This window comes from Accipiter gentilis, chromosome 18 (genome assembly GCF_929443795.1).
Source record: "Accipiter gentilis chromosome 18, bAccGen1.1, whole genome shotgun sequence".
In the NCBI taxonomy this organism is placed as follows: domain Eukaryota; kingdom Metazoa; phylum Chordata; class Aves; order Accipitriformes; family Accipitridae; genus Astur; species Astur gentilis.
In genome coordinates this window covers 3,862,219-3,888,324 of record NC_064897.1, presented here as the reverse complement: position 1 = coordinate 3,888,324, position 26,106 = coordinate 3,862,219, and the positions used below count along the sequence as shown (strand labels likewise).

Sequence of the window (26,106 nt, the reverse complement as noted above, 5' to 3'; positions counted from 1 at the left end):
AGTTGGGGTGTTAAAGGAACAGCTAAATAGAGAAGAGTAATGTAGCAACTTTGAAAATGAGCTTAAAATACTTAGGCTTACAAGTCTTGTTAGATCCATGGGTTCAGGCACCAAACATGGAAACTTTAAAATCTCAGCCTTGAAGTCTGCTCCAAGTCCATTCATAGGATCCATACACACACTGCAAAAAGAGTTAATTTACTGAGTGTTTTGCTTCATCTGTACTAGTGTAAAAAGGCAGTGACAGATAAAGCTCTTCCTGCAGATTGCTTATCAACATCCCCATAAATAGGGCTCCCATTAAAATGTGAGAGTGGGTAGGTTTGCTCAGGGATCTCAAAGATAGCATACTTCCAATGCTTTGAACCTCCTGGGTCATACCCCACATTCCCCGTGCACTCATCCCTAAACAAAGGGCAACACTTGTGTTCTCTTACTCGTGTGGGGCCACAATCCTGCCATCAGATCTGCGTAGGTGGGTATCTGCACATACAGCGAGTCCCACTGAAGTCATAGGCACAGAGGTCCACCTACACGGATCTGATTGCAAGATCAGGAGTTTGGCTGGAGTCCATAGTAAGGGCTTGTCTACATTTGGGGTTTGGGATGTTTTGTTTTATAAAGTAGGATAACTACAACTCAGCAAAAATCCACAGCAGGCAGGCTGTGCTGATGTAAAAAGGGATTCACATTACTGCCTTTTACCTCTGTTTAAAACACCTTGCCTACAGAAAGCAACCAAGTAGCACAGCTATTGCAGATGAATCCATTGCCCGATTTTTATTACAGAGTAGTTCCCCATACAGAGACAATTCTGGAATCAAAGTATTTTTGTTCCAGAATAATTATGCTGCTAGTAACGTGGGCAATCTATTCCATGGTAACTGAATTTCAGCAGGATAGCCATTCTAGAAGAACTAAGATGGTTATACACCCCCATACACACACCCAGTACACTAAGCCATAACGAATACAGGAGAGATCCGAATGCCAGCTAAAAAACAGTGGGAGTCTTCCCAATGACTTCAGTGGGCTTTGGCTGAGGCACTGTGTAAAGGAAATTGCTTAATTCCTGTGTATTTTTAAAAAGGATTCTTAAAAAAAAAAAAAAAAAAAAAATCACATAAAACTGAGCTGCAAGCCTGCAGGCATTCAGACACGTGAGTAATCCCACCAAACCCAGTGGGACCCATGTGCATTTGTAGAACTGTGTTCTTGGTGTGTGAAGACTACATCTATACATCAAGAGGAGACAGAGCAAATTATTAACCCTGAACTTTCTCACTGAGAGTCCAAGAGAAAGTTTCAAAGCACGTTCAACTCTGATATACACCTTGCTTTAATCTACCATCCTCTTTTTTAACTTGAGCAATATGAAATTAGTAGTGTGAATTAAGGACATCAAGGTGACAAGCACTGCAATCAACTCCTTCCAAAAAAATTCACTGCATACAATGTTTTGTCTTTCCTGAAGGATTTATTCCGTGGTTGTTTAAGTTTAAGCATCGGTGACTTTTTTCCTTTTTTTTTTTTTTTAAAGGATAAAATCTTTCCATCTAAAAATTCTAACCAGATGTGGATTTCAGACTTCCAAATTTGGGAATGTTCAGATCAAGAGCTGTTGCTTTAGTCTTTTAGCCATGATCACCACTGTGAACATAAAAGTTTTTGATTTTTTCACCCTCAAACCACCAAGAGGCTTAGCCTGTATTTGGCCAAAACTTAAGTGCAGGTCCAGAAAATCTCAGTAGATGTTTACAGGACCCAGGCCTAAATCACAAACCTTAGATCACACAAGTTTTGCACAATTCTGCTAATTTGTTTATGAAAGTTTAGCAAAATTTTTGATGCAAGTCTCATATATGGGAATTACCTGGGTGAGCTAAGTAAAAGTTTCAAAATTGGTATATGTGCCTCCTCTCAATTTGCATCACAAATTGCAAGTTTCTAAGAGGGAGGCGTATGTTCCTTTCTCTTTCTTCAGGAGGGCTCTGTTGCTAATCTTGACCTTCTGAGATGTTGCAGAGATGATCAATCCCTTTCTGAACCACCAGTTCCGTCTGCCCTGTGCATCTCCCAAAGCAAAAGAGAAAAGTGAGAAAATATTCCTTGTTTATGGCTCTAGCTTTCTACTAACCATTTAATAAATTTAATTTAACCTTTTAATAAAGCATTTAACCATTTAATAAATCCCTATGTAGATGTTAGTTAAATAATTCTCAACCCTTCTGGCTATTTAGATGTTAACCCAAGGCTTCCCAATTTGATAGCACCTTTATGGCAGTGACCGAGTTCTCTTCCTCTTCCACGTATCGGTCTTCCCTTTCACCTTTCACTCATCTTTAGACATCAATTCACCCTCTTCAGTCCTTCATAGAATTTCCTTCTCCTCCACGGAAACTAAGTTATCTACATGTTTCAAACATCACAGACAACATCAGCCCATCGTTGCTACTAGTTTATGCTTACATTCTGAGGAAAGATGCTTGAGCATTGTTGCATGCTGTATAGGCATCAGCACAGTTAAAGCCTCCCAGCACTACAAGGCAATAGAGCAGCATTTCTCTTTTTTTCTTTTATTTTTTTCTTTTATTTTATTTAGAGTATACTGAGGCCAGACAAGGAGCACACAGGGAGCTCAAGGAGTCACCCGTAAGAAAATCCAGCTGTCTGCAGGATTTAACAAAAAAATCCACTTCAGACTGACTCTTTAGAGAGTATACAGTAGTCTCTAATTCTGGAAAATAACATTAGTTAGAAGTAAATGTAACAGGCAACAGCATATATTGCACATAACATTATGATATATAATATATATTGCACTTAATGTAGCATGTAACAATAACATACACAACATACATTTTTATCCCAAATTTATGAGCTGGAATTTATGTCAGTGGCAATTAGCAACAGAAACTCCCATTGGTTCTAATTGGAATGGATTAAATCCTGATGCTAAGATGGCAACACTCACAAAAATCCTGGATCTATCGACAGAGAGAAACAAAAGTACATAAATTCCTTAGTTAAGATACTGAAACTTGCTCTCTCCTAAACAATCTCACTGAGATAATCCAACCCAGGTGAAAGCTCTGAATCATAACCTTCCAAAATCAGTGGCAAAGACCCCAAGATGATGAAAATGCCCGGAGGCATATACTGAACTGAGGCTGGCCTACAGAAGAAAAAAAATGAACGGTGTCTCACATGATATATGAGAAGAACACAAGCAGCAAATGGAGTTGTAACACTCTTTCTAGGCACTGTAATCCCACCACCCTGCAAACAGCTCCTGAGTTGAGATCCTGGAAAACGTAATTTTCTCAGCAACAATAAACTGCTGCTCTTACAAAAGCTACATCAGCTGTCAAACCTTGGGGTTCATTAAAGCAGCTTCCAATGCCGACCTAAGTCTGCCTCTTATCATGATCGTGAAACATTTTATGCCAGGACAATTGTGAAGGCTGAAGCTCTCTTTGAAGACAGGCAAGCGGAGGTATTGGAACAGTCATTACTCGTTTGGTTTGGAGTTTGTTGTTGGTTTAGGTTGTTGGCTTTTTTTAAACAGAAGTACTACATCACTTAAATGCTCAAGGTATGACTAGCAAGGGTCATGACACTGCTGTATGAAAGTGTTTGCTTGGTGACCCTGTGCTGCCTCTGTGTGACCGTTCTGAGCCCACCTGGAGGTTCAAGAGTTTCTTTCCAAGTCAACTCAATCCAAGAGCCAACTGTCAGGACAAGTTTGTTTGTCTCCATCTCCTGCAACCCAACTGGTAACGCTTCCTCACTGTAAAGATGACTCTTTGCTCCATCTCCGGCATCCTTAATGATAAGACGGGTTCTACATGCCAGATGTTGACATCCTTTACACCAGCAAATACAACCTTCTCCTGGCTGACAGCTTAGGTGATGCTAATGGGTTAGCATAAGTGGGAACAGCCCTGCAGTTTGGGTTCAGTGTGCAGTACTGCTTATGATGCTCTGAAAAGAGGGAATGGTAAGGGAGCTATTGCCATGCTTATCATTAAGCATGTGCTTGAATGTGTTATTGAACAAGTGCCCAAAGCACCGGGCTAGAACAAAAAAGGTTGCTATTCCTACCTTAGGATGGCAGATGCTAAATAAACTGTTCCCTTTTCACCACTGCTCCCCTCTGCCTCAGTTTCCCCATTAGAAAAACAGAGGAAATTACACCAATTTGCTTTGTAAAGCCTTTGGAAACAGCAGCTGAAACATGAAACAGAAGCTGGGCCTTGCTCTACCAAGGACACAAGGCCTGGTAGAGCACCCACTACATGCTTTAAGGCAAGGAGTTTAATCCTTCTCGGGAAGGACCTTATACGAGCTGGAGGAAGCATCCAAGCACCAATGGACTAGTACCTAGCATGAACCATACGCATTACAGATCTGCAACAGGAGAATACACAGCTATCTCTTCTCTCCTCCCAGGGGCAGTGCATGTCACAAGACGTGATCTCAGTTGTTCCTCACACCTCCTCCATGATTTTTAGAAGGGCTGCATGTACGCTACAGACACGTGCAGATCTACCAATGTCCATCAGGTCTGACATAGCTACGCCAGCAGAAGTGCACACTGTGGACCCAACCATACCAGTAGAACTGCATTTAATGCTGGAAGAATTTGTTTCGCTAGTGACAGTGGTGATTTTTACAGCACTAACACTTTGCTACACGGCCACATTTATCCTCAGACCGCTCTGTCAATACACTCTGTCTGCTATTCTTGTCCGTGTAAAGCACTGATACAGCTTCAAAAAGATTTCTCTTCCTTTCTCTGGGCTGTACTCCCACACTTTCAGGAAGCTTTTTGAGCCTCTCAACCTCTCATTTTCTAATCTGCTATTCCTATACACACACACACACACACACACACACAGAGTCCTCAGGAACCCTGCTTCAAACCACAGGTGGCCAAAAATCCACCACAACCACAGGTCTGTGGGATTCAGGAGGGGTACACAAAAACACGCAGCACCAGTACTTGAGATGTAAGTTGTGAGTGAGCCCCGGTTCCAAGAAGTGCAGAGCGAGGTGCATTTGTACTCACCGCAAAGTGGCTAGAAGTGCAAGCAAAATTCCTCAGGGGTCCCCCAGGGAAAGAAAACTCTTCCAGGAACCTATCCCCCTGCCCCTTCTCAAGGCATTTAAGAAGCTACAGTTCTTCACAGGGATACCCCACAGGCAAGGGAAGATGCTCAAAGGGAGCTCCCTCCCCCAGCACTTCAACCACCTTTTCGTAGAACTTCTGGGTGAAGCTCAGATTGGCACCTAATTTCCAAAGGAAACCTCATCTCACCAGTAAAACATGCAGTAATAATCCTTGGCAGTAATGGGAGAGGAAGGAAAGAAGTGACCTGTGAAGAGTTGGAGATTATTATTTACAGGGCTGAAAACATCCTCCCACACACATACACACACCTTTCCTTGTCTGCTGTACTGGTCCCAAGTAAAAATTGCACAATAACATTGCTTGAGCTGATCTAATTCAAGGATGGATCCAACAAAAATGACTCGCTAAAACTTAAGTAAGCCCAGCAGGGGCAGCTCCAAAATCCTCTGTCCAGGTGCTCAAATAACCTAAGAGGGATGTAGATTCTGTACGAACAGCTGCTACAGCTTGGAAAGTGCCTGTTCTCAAACAAGGTGACAAACATTGACCATTTCAGCCTAGAAAAAGAAGGGAGTAATCCCTGGGAACTGACTGTCAAGTCAGAGCTGCTGTCCCTTAACAGAGCTGAGAGTCCACACTATCAGTGATGTAGCAGCACTGGCAGGACTTGGTTCAGAGAAGCAGGGAGGGCAATGCACAGCCATTCAGCAGGACTAGTGTGAAAGCTACATTCCTACATCAAGGATCTCCATTCTCATGTAATTTGTTTCCACCCCAAAAAAAAAAAAAAATCTCGCTCTCGGATATTTAGGAGTTCTCCCTGGCAATTACAATGTTCCAAGAGCTAATGGCTACCTATTCACAGGGGAAGTGTTCAAGCTAAGGCTTCTTTCCTTTTTTAAATTAAGCAAAACAAAAACATTCAGCATTGGACCCCTTCACTGTCTGTTATCCATTCAGTCCATGCTGAACAGGTCTACAGTACTACTACCTTGGCACCTAGGTACCTTTGTATGGTGCAAGGTATTCAGCAAGAGGTGGTAGAAGAAAGAGGAAATCACATCTCTGAGATGGGACAAGAGACAAAACCAAGACAGACAAGCACTTTAAATAAACCTGAAAGGGATTTAACAACAAATGGAGATTTTTTCCAATCACAGTACACACAAGGAACTGGTAATAAAATAATAGCCAGATGAATGGAAGACAGGTGAACAGCCATCGACCAAACTAATGAAGTAGCTCCTGCACCAATTTCATAGTCCAAGACGTTCTGAATGTTTTACATTTTGCAGGGGTGGGGGGAATATAGATCCTTCCTCAGTTTGTGAGCCCAGTGAGTTTTCCAACTTGCAGGCAATGCAGAGGCTTGGGAAGAAAAGATGCCTCCATCTGATGCACTGAGACAGGGCAGTGGAAAGCAGTCTTGTATCACAGCCAGCAAGTATCCCTGCCTCCTTTCTCTCCCATCAACACTGCACACACATCGAACACAGATGACTCATCCGGGCAAGGTCAGCCTTAAAATCTGTTGAGCCTCAAGTTGCAAAGTCTTGAGCTGGTGCAGGGCAGGAGACAGGTAATCAGACAGCAAGTCACCTCTTGCAGCTGGAGAGAAGCCACAGCATCCGTGCTACCCACTGTTGGGGAGCAAGAAATGTCAGCAAGCTGCCTCCCTCCCTGACCAGGCTGCCTGTCAGAGACATCACACAGGCTCAAGAGATACAGCATCTGCACAGTTTCAGGTGGTCATCAGTGTTACCTGAGGCTGGACATGGGATACAGACAGGTAGCTGGGTGGGTGGGTCAAGAACAAAAAGATCTGGAGTGTTTGTCATCTGCCTGCCATGCAGGTGTCACAGGTAAGATGTAAAACACTGGTTAAAAAGATGCAATGGACTTCGCTCATGGCTTCTTAGCAGCCTCTCGGGGCAGGGGGGGGAAGTGCTACTCTGTACCATTATTTCCTATTTTTGGTGCTGTTGAATGGAGTTCTGAAATGCTGAGTCATTTTGCTTTGTATGAGAATACCTCAAAATAAAAAACAATAGTAATTAAAAAAAAAGACAAACTGACCTTGCAGTTAACAAATCCCTAGGAATCTGACCACACTTCTAAGGGTTTGTTGTTTTGGGGTTTTTTTTAAACCAGAGACATTCTTTTTCCCTTCCATTCGAACTTTCAGAAAATTAATTAAAACTAGTGATGTTACCTGTGTGACAAAATCTGTCTCTTGCTCAGCTTTCATTATGGTCAGTGCCACTGACTAATAATGAGTTTTCCTTTATCAGTTCTACCTCTTGCTCAGTTATCACTGTGGGCTTCAGCCAAATCCTCTTGAACTCAGTGGAGCACAGAGATCAGGTCCAACAAAACACGATTGTCTTATAACCTCTGGTAAATACTTGAGTCTTGAAGAGTAACTTTTTTCCTTCTTTAACTGCGGAAGTTTCTTTAGTTTTTCAAGTAACTTTGGAAGAAGGAGGAGAATTTCTCAAGTCTTCACCACAACAATCATCTAAGCTGCTATCAGCCAGAAGGAACCATTTTACTAAAATCTACCCAAATTGCCAGTGCTCGGGTAATACCAAACTGATGGCTGAGCAGTTCTACACTGTGCAGATTTTAATCTTAATTTTTGTTAAAATTTGAGTTCATTATCCTAGCCATGGTTCAAGCCTCCTTTTATGCATCAACCAACATAGTGGTATCTTTAGGAGTTCCTCAGATAGAGTTCAAAGCAGAAGTTTAAAAAAAAAAAAAAAAAAAAGGCAAACTATCCAAAATCAAACCTGGTTAAACCCTGGGTCTTACTGCCAATAATTCTGCAATTATTAATAATCCCAGCAAGGGGTTAGGGCAAGATCATTACTACTTATTTGTATTACAGAGGCACAAGCAGTTTCCACCAGTGATCTGACTCCATTTTGCTAGGCATTAACACTTTATGGAGGGGCAATCACATTAAATGACTTCAAGGTCACAGAGAACGCAGTGGCAGAACAAGGACTGAACTATAAAACCTCCTGTATCTCTTTACAGTACCTTTAACCCAAGACTATCCTCCCTGTCCAGGATAATGAGTATATGTGCCAGGCTGGCATATTTTTATTACCATGTCGCAAGGCCAGCATAGAAAATATAAGAAAAATAAAACAAGATCTATGAGCTGGCCTAGTTTTCTATAGAAAGGATGCCACAAATACCTTTCATGCCAAATCCAATACAAGGCATAAATACCAAGTTCCCAGGAAAGCTCAGTGAGCATGGCTCATAAAGAGCTAGCATTTATGGACTGAACTTATCTTTTCCGTGTTTGCATGTTTTGAGGACACAATTTTGATAGATAATTGAAACTCTGAAATGACCTCTAGATTAGGCATGTGGGACAAACTTCCTCCCCTAACCCAGAGAGACTTCGCACTTCGCTGCATGGTTAAACAGGTCCAGACCGTCTGTCAGCATCAGCAATACAGAACAGCATAAATTTGCAATGAAAGTGGGGGGTTTGGCGTTCAGTGTTCTCAGTCTATCTTGAAGACTCAATACATGCAAGTGCCTCCTTTTATTAAAGCAGCATTCTCCTACAATTAAACCTAAATGGCACAGCCAAGGTATGTTCAGAAATGCAAAGCAAGCCATAGCACAGTTGGAAGTCCACAGATGACAGCAGTGGGGCCTCACACTGATACCAGAAGGCTCATTCATCCAGGCAATAGCTCTACCCTTCACACTAGAAGAACAAACCATGCTGCTTCAGATCCTTGGTGTATGCTGGAATAAGAAAAGGAGAGATGGGTTCTCGGCACAAGAACCACCATGTTTTCCTGAAACCAGTGACCATTTTTCCTGTAGCTACTCTATCTAGCCTAAAGGAACAGTTCTTGTGAAGAAAGTAGGTGTGAATCTTTAAAAGCTTTAGTTCTGATGTCAGGTAACACAAAGCTTTATTCTGAGTTTCATCAACACTTTAATCCCAGATCAACTGGCACCGCCACTGAAAAAACATGTCCTGCCCCCCTCATGTTCCCAGCTGCTTCTTCCCACCTCCACACCATGCTCTGCCTTGCGCTAGCACAAGCTGTTAATTTTAATCCAGATCTGCTGCCCTATCAAGCGTACGTCTGCCCAAACATTTGTGCCAGCCCATGGGAGGAGGAAGGGGAAGGGTGGGACAATATTTTTTCAGCATACTACCACCTTATCTTGAATTAAGAGTCTCATCAAAATACTTCTTCAGCAAAATAACAATGGTGCACTTTTGCAGTGCCTTTAAAGAATGGTTAAAAACCTGCACAGAAGTAACCAGTTTCACATCAGCCCAAAGCTGGATATGGGCAAATACTCCTTCACAGAGACACTGCCGGAGGCATGGAAGGCTGGTATGACAGTATTGTACAGCCACACTACAGAAGAATTCAGGAACTAGCAGGCTCAACCTAGGATGAAGACCCAGGACCCCTGCTCAAGTCACAATTTTCACTTGCCTCACCGTATCTTGAGCAGGACTCTTCTTCATATCATGCTTAAAGAGCCTCACCTCTTATGATGCCAAATCCCACTGTACTTCAAAAGAAAACAGGTTATAGCATAGCCTGGCAATATAGTCCATGACCTCCTACATGCACTTTACAGCAAAAGATAGGGCAGAGTTTAGGGAGAATACTCTTAACCTGTGAAAATGGAAATGACAGAGCATACACGAGGCAAAACAGGAGGAGGCTAGACACTAGTTAGCCATGAGAACAACAAATTAATTGTGCCTGGAAAAATGTTTGGCTTTCAGGGCTTCTTAACTAGCCCACAGCCAGAATAATTAACAATGGACAGCAGCGAGACCCAAGATCAAGAAATGGAGGGAAGGAAGTTAACGACATGGCCACGCGAGCAGCCTGCTACTTTTGCACACTGGGATCTGTGCGCTGCCTTTTCATTTTAGGCAGATGCTATGCAAGCCAGCAGCAATGGGAAATCAGACAGGCTAAGATTATCCTTTTATCTGACACACTGTTAAGAAATCAAAGTTAAAGTACTTTCCATTAACGGTCTAAATCACTCCAAGTTTAGCACTGTACTGCCATACAGATTATCAAACCCTCGCCTTTTTTTCCACTGGAAGGACAAGATCAGATAGAATACTGCTGCTTTCTAAAACCAGACATATCATTTAGCTCCTGTTTCAAGTGACTTGAAGAACAAAAGGACTTTGCAATCTCCAAGGGCTGTGTTTTCCCAGTAGCCTTGTCACCACCACTTTTAAGGACTGTGGCTTCAAACATGTCAAAGGTGAGGTAAAACTTGAGGTACACACCTGAAGGAAAACCCAGCGTGGTGACTGCGCATGAACAGGCTATCTGTTTGGAAATGTGAGAAAGGGGCAGGATGAGCACTGGAAAAGGCAGGCATGAGAAAATTTAGCCCTGCTTCACCAGCCTAAAACGAGGCTGCATTCAAGAGTGCATTGTTAACTGTTCATCTGTCCACAGATGGCATTCCAGCATCCATTCCTGCAGCACCATGAACCACACCAATACCCAAAGCCTAAGTTGGAAATTCAGGAGTTAAGTAGTTGAGTGCAAATAGCTAGGATATCAGTAAGTAAGAAATTAAAGATGATCTACAAACCCTGGGCAAATAATACAGTCAGTGGTCACAGGATCGTGTTACTGCTGTGCTTGCACACTGGGTTAGGAAAGTGCATGTCCGGACTCCGCATGTGGTACACAGACATACTTTAATTCACTTTTGTATGGAATGATAGAACTAACTTCCTTGTGTTTAACACCAGGAAAACAGAATTCCTTCACCTATCAGCATCTTTGGGGAAATTCTACTTCTGTTTTACTGTGCTGGTAGTGGGTATAACATCTACAGACATTCAGGCTCTATAGTCAGCACTTGGGAACTGCAAAGGAAGAGCCTGTCCCCAGAGGGCCCGTTCAAGGTGGTGTGGTGGGACAGGACCTCCCGAGACAGTTAAAGGTGAGCAGGCTATACAGCACAGACATCACAACTAAGTTCAGCCTAAAGACAGGGAAGTATGTACCACATGAGAGCAAGCTGCTGTCATATCTGTCTGCTTAGGACACCATTCTAGATGTGGGGCTTGGTAAAGGACACACAAGCATTTGCAGGTGGGTTTTTTTTTTCCTTTTAGTCAGCTAGTTCTAATTGTCTAATAGCCAGTTTCTAGTTCTAATTGTCCACTAACTGCATTAGCACAGAGCAAGCACAGTTTGAGAAACAGCTCACCTTGCACTGAAGAAAAACATCTGGTATACACAGGGTCCCACGAGAAGGTCCTGTCTGCGGGCTTAATCGTTATGTGTAGAAAAATGAAGTCCAGGCACTCAGTAAACAACACTTCCTCCTCAATTTTCTCAGCTATTAGGAACTTGAAAAGAAGAGTCAGGCATTGAAAGGCAAAGAGATTGAACTACCAAATCAAGATAGTCACTCCAAAGCAGGTTTCAGGCATGCTGATGGAATAAATTAATGGAAGTGCTGGAATTGTCCCTGTATTGTATAACACCTGTTCATCAGCCACGCAGTCATGCAGTTATGTGTTTGTGCCATCCAAATAAACGCATCTTCGTCTTGCAAGGAACTGTGTTCACTTGTCTCTTATCAGCCATCAAGAGGTGTGGCTGACACAGCACGTAGCATTTGAATTATCTAAGAATCTAATTATTTTTTCCACCCTCTGTCAGCCAAATCTTGGGAAAAACCTAGAGAAATAAAATAGGTCAGGGCACTTTATGCCAATAAATGGCGTCACAGCCCAAGAGGAGAGTCAAGGACAGGAAAATCCCCAAGAATTTTCCCGAAGAAAATTCACTAAGAAGTCCTTCATAACCTGAAGAACATTTGTCTCATGAATTTCAGATGGTCAGGTTGCCTCTGCTAAGGAAACATCACAACAAGATCAAGAAACAGAGCAGAAGGCCTGATTCACATGAGAGGTTTTCTCAACTGTTATTTTTCCACTTGTCAGAGGCATTTGTAGAGAGTCCAGCACCAAGGTATGAAACCCTTAAATGAAAATGGAAAAACACAGTACATCTGGTCAGCCTAAAGGTCTGTCTAAGCTAGTACCACATTCTTCAGCAACATCAGTCAGGAAATGCTCAGTGTAATAGCACAAGGAACAAACTCTCCCTTGCACACTCCCCCAGCAACCCACAGGTTAGGAGCTTTCTGGGCCAAGTACTGCAGCTGTATCTTTGCAATTAATGGTCCCAAACAGATCCATCCAGTATGAACTGTCTTTTGAAACCAACTGCCTGTTGGCCCTACATTACAACTCCTGGCAGCAAGTTCGGTAACCTCACTGTATGTTGTATGAAAACATACTTCCCCCTCTTTAAAACTGCCGGATGCCTCCATCTGATCCTCCCCGTTCCCATACAATGAGCAATGACCCTTCCCAATTCAGCTTCTCCTTGCGTCTGCCTCTCATGACCTGCTAAAGCAATTTTTTATGATTTCCACAGGAGTCTGCAATGGACCCGGCTGCTTGCAGTTGCTGCCACAGCAGACTCCTCCCCCTCACTTCTTAATTCCTTCACTCTCAATCCCATACGATTTCTCTGGCTCCTGCTTTCCTTCCTGCAGTAACCTCCAGTCCCATAGCTTCGAGTAGGAGTATAGAAATATAGATACCAGATCTCTGGTTCAAACAGCTCCCTATCTATAGGGGCATAGAGAGCCACCCCATGTCAAAGCTCACATCTTGCAGCAGGGCCGAGTATCTTTACATTTCTGTGTGTCTGGCTGTGAAGGTGGGTGGGCTGAGAGCCTCATACCCTGGGAGCTCTGGCAGAAATCAAGACAGAACCTCCAAGCCTAAAGTGCAGGACTGCTCACCTGGTCTCTTATCACCACCAGCATGTGTCTAGAAAAACCTGCAGGTGACCAGTTTGTTGGAGCTTTCAAGGCTATGATAAGAAGTTTTCTCAGAAAACCCACAGGGACAAATTCTGAACAAGAAATGTCTATTTTTCAAGTATATGTAATTATTTTATTTCCAGAAGCATAGATACCAACCAAGCCATTCATTTTTGTGAGCAAGTAATTTGTACAGTGGGCAAGAAAAATTTTGCTGACCAGTCAAAACTGTTCAGGCTGGCTCTGTATCTCAGGTGTTACACAGAAAGCAACGCAAAAATGGCACTTCCTCCATCCCCAAAAGTTATCATTCTAACCAGGTCTTCTAATTAATTTCCTCAATTCATTTTGGGTTTTGTTGGGTTTGGGTTTTTTTTCTCTTTAGAAGATGAAAATTTAAATATGCATTTCCTCTCTATAATGCTTAAATTTAAACATGCTCTAAAACTAAGCTCTACTCCAGACCAGCTGCTCAGTGTCCTTTGTATGCAAATCACTGAAGGAGCTACCTCGATGTCTTCAATTCACACTTTCCTCACTGCTGTGCCAACCGCCTGCTGACAACCTGGGTCTACCTACATTTATTTTTTAATTGAGGTTAAGAAAGTGACAGAACTTCAGTTGTTGTTTGGGGGAGGTTTTTTTTCTCTTTTTCAACAAGAAGTAGGCCAAGGCCCATACAGCTGAATTAATATTTTACATATGACAGAGTGCTCTTGGACCACTGATGGAAAATGGACAGGGAATTAGGAAACTCCAGTCTAGACTGAAGGAAACTAGCCCTCTCTTTCATCAGTACTCAAGTTCACCTTATAATTGGACTGGCTGAAGTGATGGTGACGTAACTCTTCACCTCCTAGGGACGCGCAGTAGGACCGTGAAGTTCTCACCACAGCAAGCAGGAAGGGCAAGCAAGAAGGGCAAGCATGAGTGTTGGGACAGGCCAGCCTAAACACAGTATCATTTGTCAAGCAAATAGTGAGGGGGAGTCCCACACAGGCAGCAGGCAAAGGGCCCAAGGAGATGGCATTGAGAGAGCACAGATTATTTTGCTGCAGCTATAGGTACCAAAAGACTACATGAAGCCCCTCTCCTCCTCATTTGTGAAGCGGGACAATCCCAGTTCCCTGCCTCACAGGGAACTGGCTGTGACAACAAACTTACTAAAACATCGAGCTAACGGAGACTTTTGAGTATCTTAGAAAATATACGGACACCTCTACTACAGGACGCAAGTTAAAACCTGTTTCTTCAGAGCCTTTTCTTTCCAGGAGCACTAATACTGTAAGGAACGAGGAGGCTTGTTCTACAAGTGTGATGGCTTCCCCTCGTTTGCAAAGCCAAACCTTGATCTACAAAACTTTGTGTCAAAGCGTAAAAGAAAGTCCTACCATTCGAACGAGCAGGACCCACTATTATACACCTAGAGCCCGAGCCTGACAAAGAGCCAAGCCAGCTTTTGGCAACAGATACAGAGAGAATATTTTCTTCTTTCAGTTTAGTCAATTAGTTCATTACAATGACTAGTTACCCAAAGTTGGAAAAAGCTTTGGAGTTGCAGAAACCGGAAGCTTGTTTTCTTCCTCCAGTCAACAAATAAAAATGAGGGGTGAGGAAGCAAATTCTACTAATACTAGATCAGCATGACAAGAAACAATTAGTGCAATTAAAAAAAAAGATAATATTTCATTAGCTTAATAAAAAAGCTTGTAATTTATGATGTAATATTACCTCAAAACATACCAGATACTTCCTTTTCATGTACAATTATCAAAACTTTTTTTTTTCTTCCCTAAAACTACTTTTAATGCTCTGGGTTTTGATGGGGGACACTGCACTTGTAACTACCTTTCACTGCAAAGTCAAGTACAACTAATCATAAACAGTATATAAAATTAAAAAAATAAAAAATAAAAAATCAATCATCCAGCAAATAAAGTAATTTATTATTTTCCAAAATAAAAACCTAACTAAATCTGTAAGAGGCTATCCAATTACTTAAACAGATACTTGTGGACATTGTATAGATTAGCAGAAAGGAGAACTAAATTTAAGTTAAAGGCCATATTTAGCTGCACATCAATATCTTTTAATGGCTATCCAACACTGTGAATCGCTCTCTCTTCAGGAAAAAATAACTAAAAAGTACACATGCAAAACAATACCAGAATTGATTTTGTATAACCATTCTTCTGCTTGCCATTTAAAAAAAAAAAAAAGTCATAATCAAAGTGTGATGCAAGGTCTGTACAATGACAGCATTTCTTAGCCAGTTAGTTCAGTTACTGTTTGCAACATTTGGCCAGGCAGTGAAAGCAGCAACTCTTATGCCCGTGGCTGCAAGCTCTGGTTGGGACACCAGTTGTCACATATGTGAAAAAAAGTTAATGGTTCAGGAACACATTTCACATGGGTGATAATGGGAACTGGGAGACCTTTGGAAAAGCATAGGTCAGCCCACATTTGGCTCCTAGAAGCAAACAATGTCTCTTCCCCATAACCAGAAAACTTCCCTTTTTCAAATGCTGATCTGCAATTCCTCTTCCATGTATTCCCTGAAGGTTTTTCCCTCTTTCACTTGAATCTGGGTAATTAAAGCAACAAAGCCAATCTCTTGCTAGTCCTAGCAATCCAGACTTCACAAATCTCTGAGTCACGGACACAAATTCTTCCCTAGCTCTCTTCTGTCTTAGAATTAACTAGTGTTCTTGAAATCAAGACTGCTGGGGCTGAGACTTAGGAAACAATCTGGAAGAGACTAATAAGCACTTAGGACCAGCCTTCCAGGGTGCAAAATTTTACATTGAAGCATCTGAATGCCTATACGTCATCAGAGCAAGCCTATCTTGACTGGGATCTTGTCCCCAAAAGACACGAAGTCTCTTTCAAGAAAGGCTTAACAGACAGAAAAAGCAATCTTTCCCCTGTGTAATTATAGGGTTCTTTTCCCCCCCATACAGGCTGTTAGGCTTAATGTCTTCCCTGTATTCCTCTACCCTCTTTTTTAAATCCATTTGTACTTTTAGCCTCCACAGTATCCTGCAGCAGTGAGTTCCATAATTTAACACAGATAGAAGTAGTACTTGTTTTAATCCTGCTGGCTGGTAATTTCATTGCCTGCTCTAGTTTTGTACTATCAGAAATTATTGCTCCCCATCCTACACTCCTGTGTGATTTTATAGATTTCTATTATAACTCTCTCAGCAGTCTACTTTACAAGCCAAAGAGTCCTAGGCAATGTAGTTTCTCTTCCTACGGAAGTTTCGCCAGGCAACTTCACTGCTCACTTCTGTATCTTTTTCGGTGTCACTTACAAACCTTCCTAGTAGTCAAGAAAACATGCTGTAATCAGAACTGATACACAGCACGGATTCAAACTGCAATATACAGATAATTTCTGTTTTACTCCCTGCTCCTTTCCCACTAGAGTTTTATTTGCTTATTTAACCCCAAATCAAAAACGGACCTCAGTTTTCTCTTTTATTCAACAATCATTTCCTAAAATATGATCCCAGCTGTCAGACCAATTCTGGGAGGTCTATCGGCAAACAGTACTGAACAGCTCAGAGACCTCACTGTTTCTGTTAGAGCAGAAGAGCCATGAGAGAGCCTTATTCAAAACTATGAAGAGGAAAAAAAAAAACAACGTACTTTCTGCCCACTTCACCAAGCCTGCAAAACTCAGGCACTGCCCGTCAACATGGTTCAGTTGGCTGTGCTAATTGGCTGCACATACGCTATTAATTCGCTCTCTTCTTACTTTGAGGTTTAAAAGAAGTTGTAATTTGTCCCAATTGGGAGGTAATAAAAGCCAGCGCACGGTCAGTCATGGATGGCTCTGATGACTCAGCCAGTGTGAGGTAGCTTGCTAAGACACTATCTCCAGTATGTCTGAGCCCAGTATTTACTGTGCAACGTGCGATACACATCTCAGGCCACATGCCATGAAATATTTTACAGCCCATAACCTTCTTCCCCTGGAAGCCTCTCCCACAGCCTTCCCCGAGTCCTCTTCCAGAGGATCCATTTGCTCAAGCCATTTGAGAGTGACACAACCACTCAGACTGCCAACAGAGAAGTATCTTTTTTACACCCATCAGCACTCCTGTTCCTGCAACGTGGTGCCCTTCCTGGCACCCTGGGACTTCGCAGGAACGAGTGCATCCTCATCCCTCTGTGAAAACAGTTCAGCCCTTCATTTCCTCACCTCCAGGGAGATGGCAGGTCTGTCCCTCCACAGTCACAGCACAGCCCCAATCAGGCAGCTGGCACCTACATGTGCCTAAATCAGGCTGCCTAACCAAGTACAGTGGTGCTCTGAACTGGAGGGAGCTGGTCTTCTGGAGCTGAGGTGAGGCTGCTTTGGCGGTGGCACAGCTGACAATGGCCCATCAGTGCTACCCCCATTGCTCTGCAGGCTTCAAGTTACAGCTGGTCTCGCACAGTGGTGCCCATTGGAAATATCCAAGCAGCTTCTTGTGGATGTGACAGGGAGGACCCATCTGCCAGGGAACATTTTCTTCTGGTAGCCTCCAGTGATAACTGGGACCAACACCCTCACCCCAGAGCCTCCGGTTCCTCACACCCTACCACCGCTAACCTCAACTCCCAGGCAGGTCTGAGAAGGCTTGGCTTTGCCCGTGTTTTAAAGCACAGGGCAGGCAGGAAGATGAGAACTCGCCGTTCCAGTCCTAATCCACCAGAAGAAAAAAGGATTACTTCTGTCATGGGGGGGAATCCCAACACAGACCTCACATGAGTTCCCAGAAATTGGGAAGGAGCTCCCCAATATTGCTGTAATGCTGGGTTTGCTCCATTTGACCTCCAAGCACATCAGCAGAGGTTCACAGCGCTCCATCAATGATGGAAACCTCTTTTATGTGAAGTCCTTTTTTAGAAAAAAAAAGGAGAAAGGGAAAAGGAAAATGCAGTTTGCAGATGTCAAATGCCTTGCTGTAGCCCTACTAACTGGATAAATTTGTTTCTGAATTCTAGTACTACTATCTCTGGCGATTTTTTTTAAACATTTCATTTATCTGGTAGAACTCCAAGCTCCTAGATTTCCACAGAATCCCATACCATTTAGAAAACATTCCTGGTTTCTGTTAATAGATGTTTTGGAGGATCCCACTGAAGACATAATGGAAAAATCACTTCAGCCATACTATGTTGGAACACAAAGTATATACAGAACCTCACACTCTGCTGTACTCCATCAGTTTTAAGGATACTCCTTACTGGAAGCCAGTTGTTTTCCTCCAGATTAAACTCTAAAGACTCTTCAAAATAAGTTACTTCCAAGCTTGATCACCTGAGCTAGCTAGAAAAAAAAAGAAAGAAAAACAAAAAACCAAACACCAACCATACAATCAAAGCAGACAAACAAACAAAAGAACCAACCCCAAACAAGAAACCCCAAGCGAACAAACAACAACAACAAAAAAAACACTACCAAGAAATCACTTGTAGTTCCTATTTATAACAATATTTAATTTTATTTTAAAATTAAAAATCCAACCTCTGGATTTAATATTAGCCAGCTGTTAACAGTTTAACATGTAAAGCCTGGCTGTCACATTCAAAGTATTTTTGTGGAGTTGTACTAACACTTAACTCTTGCAGTCACACCCAATACTACTACTCTTGGCATTATACACATCTTCAAAGTAATTTACAATGCTATTTATTTCCGTGTGCAAACATTCCATAGAACACCAACATAAATACTGCAGTGAGAATCTCTCTCTCTTTCATACCCATTTTCTCTCCAGACTGTCTTAACCATGACAGTGTTTGCAAACTGTGCAAGAACACTGAAGCAAAGAAACTGCATGTGGCTTAACAAGGAATAACCTTTAGAAAGTAATTTAGAAGAAGAATCATTTATAGCTTTCCTTAATTGCTATACCCAGTTCACTTTGGAGCTCAGGAGCATTACAGAAGAGAGGCAATACCATCAAAATCCTGTATTTAGCACTGCTCCAAACATTCTGTAAACAAGTTCAACTTCAGCTGGAGTTTTCTGCATTTATTTTCCTGCCAGCAATGGCATTCTTAAAAAAAAAAAAAAAAAAAAAAAAAAAAAAGAAGAAAAAAAAAATCAGCATAATCTAGCCTTGAGTTCCATATGTTACTAAAGAAGCAGATAAAGAGAATAGCTGTCCTCTGCGCTCCAACAAAATACTGCCTAAAGACAACTCAGCAACACCAGAACCAATAGGGTCTAAATTTGGCTTGGGTTGTAGACCTAGAAAAATAACGCACAATTACAGGAATCAATTGCCACAACTCTACTGTTAAAGGCACGGGAGTTTTGGCGGCCTTTCTGATCTCCCTGCTCAGGCTGGACCTGAGCACATACCTGGTGGGATTGGCTTGGCTTCTTCACAACCGCCTAGCAGAACATCCCACCCATGGGCTGTTCTGGGTGGTCTCTTTGCCTCAGGAAGCACAGAGGCACATCAGCCCAAAAAATTAGTTGCTGTGACAATGCTAGCTGCCGACCACCAGCCACTGCCTTTGCTAGTGGGACCTCCCTTGGTAGATGACGAAGGTGTATCTGATCTAACAGGGAGGGATGCCTTCCTACCCCAGGAAAAAGTAACACCTGGGACAACTGAGTATGCAGCCTGCTCTGCATTTGGCTTCAGGGAGCCCTGGGAAGGACAGTGGTCAAGGGAAGGCAGCGGGGATTGCTCTCACAGCCACCTCTGGCTGCCATCCCTCCCAGGCACTCCTGCCCTGGGCCAGGAGGAGCAGGATTGTGGCAGAACAGCTATGCCTGCACGGTGCACCCAGCCCTCCCAAAGCCAAGCTCAATGCAGGCCGTAGGCACAGAAACACTACCATGCCCACGCATGGCTGATCCAGCCATTGGGACACAGTGAAGCCGTAATACCTTGCACACTCTAACTGCTCATCAAAGGTAGGTGGCCCCTACCAAAAAAGCCAACAGCCAAACAACCATCACCGCCACCCCCCAAACACCATGTGAACTAAAAAGCCAGGAACAAATCAAATCACTCTGTCACTGATTTCTGCAATAAACACAACTTCTTTCCATGCTGCATTACAAATACTAAACCTCGCTACTGCCCTGCAGAGGTAAGGTCATTATTATTTTACACCTGTTTCACAGATAGGGAAAGCAAAGGCCAAAGATAACATTTTCAGAAGCACATGCTTTTGAATTGCTGTTGCTCTGGGGATGCCCACCTGAAGGCACGGAACTACAAGTAGCCCAAAAGAAACACATGCAAAGAAAAAAAAAAAAACTTAGCCAATTTTTGGATTGTAGGTCAGAACCACACTACTGGCCAAAAACACAGGTTGCCTTAGCTCTCTTTTCTCTCAGTAAGCAGGTTATTAGAAAAGTTTTTGTCAGAAGCCTTCATAAGGCAAGCATTCAAGGACTCTGATAACTTTTTTAAAAGGCAGAAACGTCACTTCTGTGTAACTGTACAAGACTTCATCTCCGGCTTATCACCATTTCTATCAGCAGAGCGCTGCTTAGCCACCTCCCTCCAAAAGGCACTTTGAGATGCAAGGTGCAACGTGCATGTAAATTATCATTAAAGTATCCTCTGTTTAATTGGGGCATTTCAGATTGGGGCTGCTGTTTTAATGGGTTGCCTCCCAGGAAACTGACTTAACTTGTAATGACACAGTGAATAGTAATGACCAGTATTTAATTGGGGCAGTGTTAGTAAAATTTTTCTTCAGAGGGATTAAATTTAGCTGGTGCCAAGGAGTTAAGTGATTAATCAGGTGTTAAATAGTACGTACTTCTAAACACTGGTCTTCTCCCATTCAATCCTACACCCACTGAACTTAATGAGACTTTTGTCATTGACACAAACAGAAGAAGGATCCTCCTCCTAGTACACAAGTTTGCTAATAAACGTTAAGGAACATACTCTGCGCTAACAGATACTCAGCCTTGGTTAAGGGTAACAGGATTCTGTCTGCGTGGTGCTGAGCAGTCCCTCAGCATGGGAAGCCTTCAGTGGGAAAGAGCTCTTTGCAAAAACAACATCAATGAAGTATTAGGAGACATAAAGCACTACTTAATTTTTAAGTAAGTCTGGGGAAGACAGTCAAAATTGAAAGCTCAAACACTATGCTGATTCTCTGCCCTTCGGCTTACATGATCAGTCTTTTTTGACTCTTCCTTTTTTTAAATGATTACAAACTACATCCTCAAATCCAGAATGAGCACCAGTGAGACAAGTCCTCGAGCTACAGGGTTCCGTGCCGACTCCTGCGGTGCCCGTGGAATCACAAGGGGCACCACGTACAGCTCACTGCAAGAGAAAGCACTCATATCCACCAGCGTATGGTTGCATAAAATCTCCACTGGAGTCAGTTGTGAAACCCGGCTGACAGGAAGGCTCTGTGCCTTCAGTGCTGCCCACAGAAAGCACTCTCGGCTCAAGCATCAGCCAGGCGCAGGCAAGGGAGCCTGGACTCGGGGAAGCCCTGGTCTGGGAGAGCTGAAGCAGCTGATCCCCACTTCCATATTCCCAGTTCTAGTTTCCCTGCAACTCCCCATTTGTGCCAGCACAATTGTTTGTACGGTTGCATGGTAAATCAGACTAAGCAACTGAAAGTGCCAGATTTATAAAAAGGAAAAGAAACAAATTAAACTGCGCCCTTTGGGACCCTTCTATTTGCCTGCTGAATTTTGAGCCTCCATATGACACCACAGTGATATTCCCATAGTATTATAATTTCAGGAAAAAAATCAGAAAGCTCCAGATGCAGTTTTAAACAGAACTCATCACCACATGGACCTTAATTAACCACAAAAATCATCACCTGTGTCTGAGCTTCTAGTCCTGTCTCCCTTTGAGCTTTTGCTCTCCTGTAAGCCTTTGCCAAGATGTTTACACTCTCCCTGTGCCTCAGTTCTCCCATCTGGGGGAGGAGAGGTGAGGCTGTTAGGATCATTTGCCAATACTGCAACAAGTGCCAACGTCACGGTAGTATTTACAATAATACAATCAGCTAACTACTATGGCTCAGGATCAGAGGAACAGGTTTACTACCAACGTAGACATCCCAACGGCTGCGATGAAAAAAAGTGTCCCAACACAACTACCACACCAGACATCCCTTCCCAACCCACTTCGGAGTCAAAGCCCTCAGGCCCTCTCAGGCTGGAATCTGCCACAAGCCCAAAGCCTATCTGTTCACGCAGAGAGTACGCTGGTGCCCTAAGTTGTAGCAAACACCGACGGTCCGATCTTCACGCTCATCTCTGACTCCCAAGATCTTATTTTCTAAACCCCAGCGATGACAGCCCTCTGCAGCTTTAGACTCTTACGTACACACCAACTTCCTTGCCACAACAACAGAGTTTGAGTTACTGGGTCTGCTTGCCATCAGCCAGGCAAGCACACGACCAAGTGTTGGCAAGATCAGGTTATTAGCATTACATTTCTCCTCTCTTGGAGAAAGGGTTAATGTATGTAAGCACACATACTTGCTGCAAAGCAAACACGTATCAATATACAATCGCACATACGTACTGATAAGTACTTGACATGAACCGAGATATTGCTGGAAGTTTATATTGATTACCAGTAGTTAAATATGAACCATAACTTCACCTCCTCAAAGTTTCCCTAAATCTTATTAGAGCACTTCTCTAATAAGGTGAGATAGGGAGATCGTGCACTGAGCAGCTCGGGCATAAACAAAGCACTAACCTTCACATCCTCCGCTAAAGCTTTCCATGGTTGCCCACCCCAGTTGCTGTGGCATTTACTGCACATACCCTTGCCCCGTATTGGAGGAGGAAGGAAGAAAAAAAAAAAAAATATACAAAAAACATCCACCAGCACCACCGCTTCCAGTTCACAGGCTCCTAGTGAAACTCTGCAACAGCCTCGCAGCACAACACTTGGCTACTTTTCAGAACAACACAGTAGCTTAACAGCGAAGTTGGAGTACGGTGCGGAGCTTGCTCCTCTGCCTTGACCTTATGCTCCGTGCCACGAGCCAGACTGGCACACTGAAGAAATAATCAATCGTACTTGTACAATCACACTACCATTTAAACATCTCCTCTTAAATCCCACTGCTGATCGCAGCCACCTTTAACTCTGCCTGGTTGAAACAAGCATCCAAAAAACAATGGTAGATAGAAAAACTGAAGAGAAAGTTACCCAGAATGGTTTGACTGGCTATCACTTGAAATTTACATTTGTCGGAAAATATGTACTTTCTATATTTGAAACTATTAAAATAATCACCAACAGAGAAGCCAGTAACAGGAGTTTCTGTCCTCCGGCAAAGATAACTGCAAGGGTCAGCACGCAAACAAACGACACATTAAAAAAATAAAAATAAGTTCAGACCACGATGTTTAGAATTAGTCACTTCAAAAAAAAAATAAAAAAAAAATCAGTTTCCCAGTATATGTCTAAACGTAATGAAAATTTGGCATTTAATCATTTCAAGACTCAAACTTTGCTTCTATCTCTCCTGCTACGTAGCTGATCCTTTACAGTATGCTTCTATAACGTCCCTTAGCGAGGTTAGGGAAGGACCAGTTTTACTGTTCCTGAAATCACCAGCAGTGTTGTTGCTGACTTCAGTAAGAGCACGAGTCAGCCTCATATTTTCAAAACGACACATGCCAAAAACAAGGAAACACAACTCATACGACACTACTTTTTCGTGACATTCATTTGTGTTCTTCTGTCCAGAGAACACATTCTACTTTTCCACAGGGTTTACTAGAAAAAAAGAGTAGTTATATTTCATTTTACATATATAGGGATCTGCTTAGTTAATTGTACACATTTTGCCTGCATTAGCATTTGCCATACTGTAACGTGCATACAATACCCCATTATCCAATTTGTCCGTCTGTGTTATGAAAAGTCAAACTAGACTCTCTAAGCCACGAGACTTCACGGGACACAGGCCTGATCACATTTAACTCAGCAAGAGAAAATACACCCAGAAGTTTTCAAATTGTGGTCATACCATATAGAACGCAAGACTCCCACCGTAAACGTACACGCACACGGGACAAGCAGAAGCGTCATGCTTTTAAGCCGAATAAATAAGCGTTTATTCCAGGGTCTTCCCCTTAGAGAGAGTCTGGAAGTCACCTTTTCCTTCCAGGCAGGGCGAGACAACCGCTAAAGCACTCTTACTCGGGCAGAGTTAGTCGCGAGCAGAAGGGAGATTCCTGGCTGGCAACAAGGCAAAGGCGACTCCTGAAGAAAATGCATGATTGAAACAAAACTGAGGGGTGAGGGAAGGAGAGAGGAAAGCACTATTTCTAGCGGGCGGCTAGATAGGAAGGGTCTGGACAAAAAAGGAAAGTCAATTTTGTTTCCATTGTCTCAGCTTCATACCGCCTCCACTTAAAACGAGAAACTTCGCAGGGCAATCCCTTCTTCAACAGGCCGAGCTACGGAGAAACACATCCCCAGGGCCCTGGCAGAGCGGGGCTGGGCTGCACAGCCCCGACTCCCCTACCTGCTGACGGGCAAGCGACGCTAGGAAATGCAGCGAGTAAAAATAAATAATACGGATATTAACAAAAAAAAAATCAATAATTAAAAGCCAAATAAGAAAAAGCGAGCCCCACAACCCACTGCTGGTGGGAGCAGCAGCGGCTGCATCTCCCCGACAGCAGGAAACTTTTTCTGCGAAAAGTTGCCGGCGGGGGACGGCGGGCAGCCAGCCCCGCGGGGGACCGGGCCGGGCCGGGCTCCGGGTCTCGGTTTCAACCCTCCAGCGACCCGCCGGCTCCCGCCGTGAAGAGCCACACCGCGAAATCCCGACCGCGGCGGCTTTGCTGTGCGTCTGTGTGTGTGTGTCCGCCACCCCCCCGGGGCAGTGTCACGGCGCTGACAACCCATGGGACCCGCGTCCCCCCGTTCCTCCCCCCCCCCCGTGTCCACGCTCCCGGCTGGCTGCCACGGCTGAGGGCTGCGCTCCCCACTAAACGCGGGGAGACCCCGACCCCCCGCGACCGCCCTTCACGCGAGGGGGGGGGGGGGGGTGGGGGAAGCAGAGGAAGAAACAGTTATTTTTCACCCCGGGCAAAACACAGCGCCCACCGCCCTGAGGGCGCCGGGTCCCGCGCTGACAGGGTCCGGACAGACAAGGGGGGGACGGGGCTTTACCTTGATGCAACACTGAGCAGGAGCCTCAGACATCTCTCAGGAGGGAAACGGCGAAGCCCGGCGGGGCGGGCGGGCGCGGGCGGACGGGAAGTTCTCGGGCTTTCCCCACTTTCCGCTCTTCTCCCGGACCCGGCCCGTCTCCTCAAGGGGAAGTTACCGTCACCTCCGCCACCATCGCCCGGCGGCGAGCGCGGCCCGCAGAGCTGCCCGGGGCGGTTAAAGGAGGGGGGGAGGACGCGGACACCTCGCCGCCGGAGTCCTCTCCTCAGCGCCGCCGCCGCCGCCACTCCTCTGAGGGCGCGCGATCGCTCCCGCTCTTCTCTTCCCCCCCCCCCCCTCCCCACCCGCCCGCCAACCCCGTCGCCCGCGCGCGCGCGCGCCCGCGCGCCTGGGTTGCGCGTGTGACTGCGCTGCGCGCTCTCTCCGCCCGGGTGCGAGTCGGTGCGCGCGCCCGCGCGCGCGCGCTTGCCCGGGGAAACGGCGGCGGGGAGGGGGGTGGGGTAAAGGCTTGGGGGGGGGGGGGGAGGGTGTGAGGGGCGGGGGCTGCCGGCGCGGCCCCCCCCCCCGTTTCCCCGCCGGTGTTTTTCCTTCCTGGAAGAGAGAAACCGAAAGGCGGCGGGAGCCGGGCCGGGCCTGGCCGGGCACTGCGCCCCGCCCCTCCGCCGCTCATTGATCCGGAGTTTCGGGGCCGAAACTGACGTGGGTTCCCGGCACCCCGCACCGCCCCTTAAAGGGGCCGCAGACCGGCAGGAGAGGCGGCCGCCGGGATGAACGGCCACTACTACCGCCGCCGGCGGGGAGGGGCGAAGGCGGGGCACCGGCACCCCGCGGCCGGGGCGGGAGTGCGGCGAGGCGCCGGTGCCCTCGGGTGCCGATGCGGGACGGCCAAAAGCGGAGGGGAGGCTGGAAGGAAGAGCGCAGCTGGGTCGCGCCGTC

General features: G+C 44.6%; 1 protein-coding gene across 7 annotated transcripts in view; it reads right to left on the bottom strand.

The window, feature by feature from the left end:
* ETV6 (ETS variant transcription factor 6) overlaps positions 1-25,555 on the bottom strand; it is a 138,663-nt gene extending 113,108 nt beyond the window's left edge. For 2 of the 7 annotated variants that reach the window (XM_049821540.1, XM_049821542.1), the window contains exon 1: positions 25,171-25,497. In XM_049821540.1, the coding sequence (XP_049677497.1) occupies positions 25,171-25,203 (33 nt within the window). In that variant the 5' untranslated portion in view covers positions 25,204-25,497. Of the gene's footprint in view, positions 1-81; positions 182-1,873; positions 2,074-11,386; positions 11,596-24,016; positions 24,084-24,144; positions 24,872-25,170 lie in introns of those variants that run through there. The other 5 variants (XM_049821538.1, XM_049821539.1, XM_049821545.1 and 2 more) reach the window with 5 other exon arrangements.
* Between the last annotated feature and the right edge of the window lie 551 nt (positions 25,556-26,106).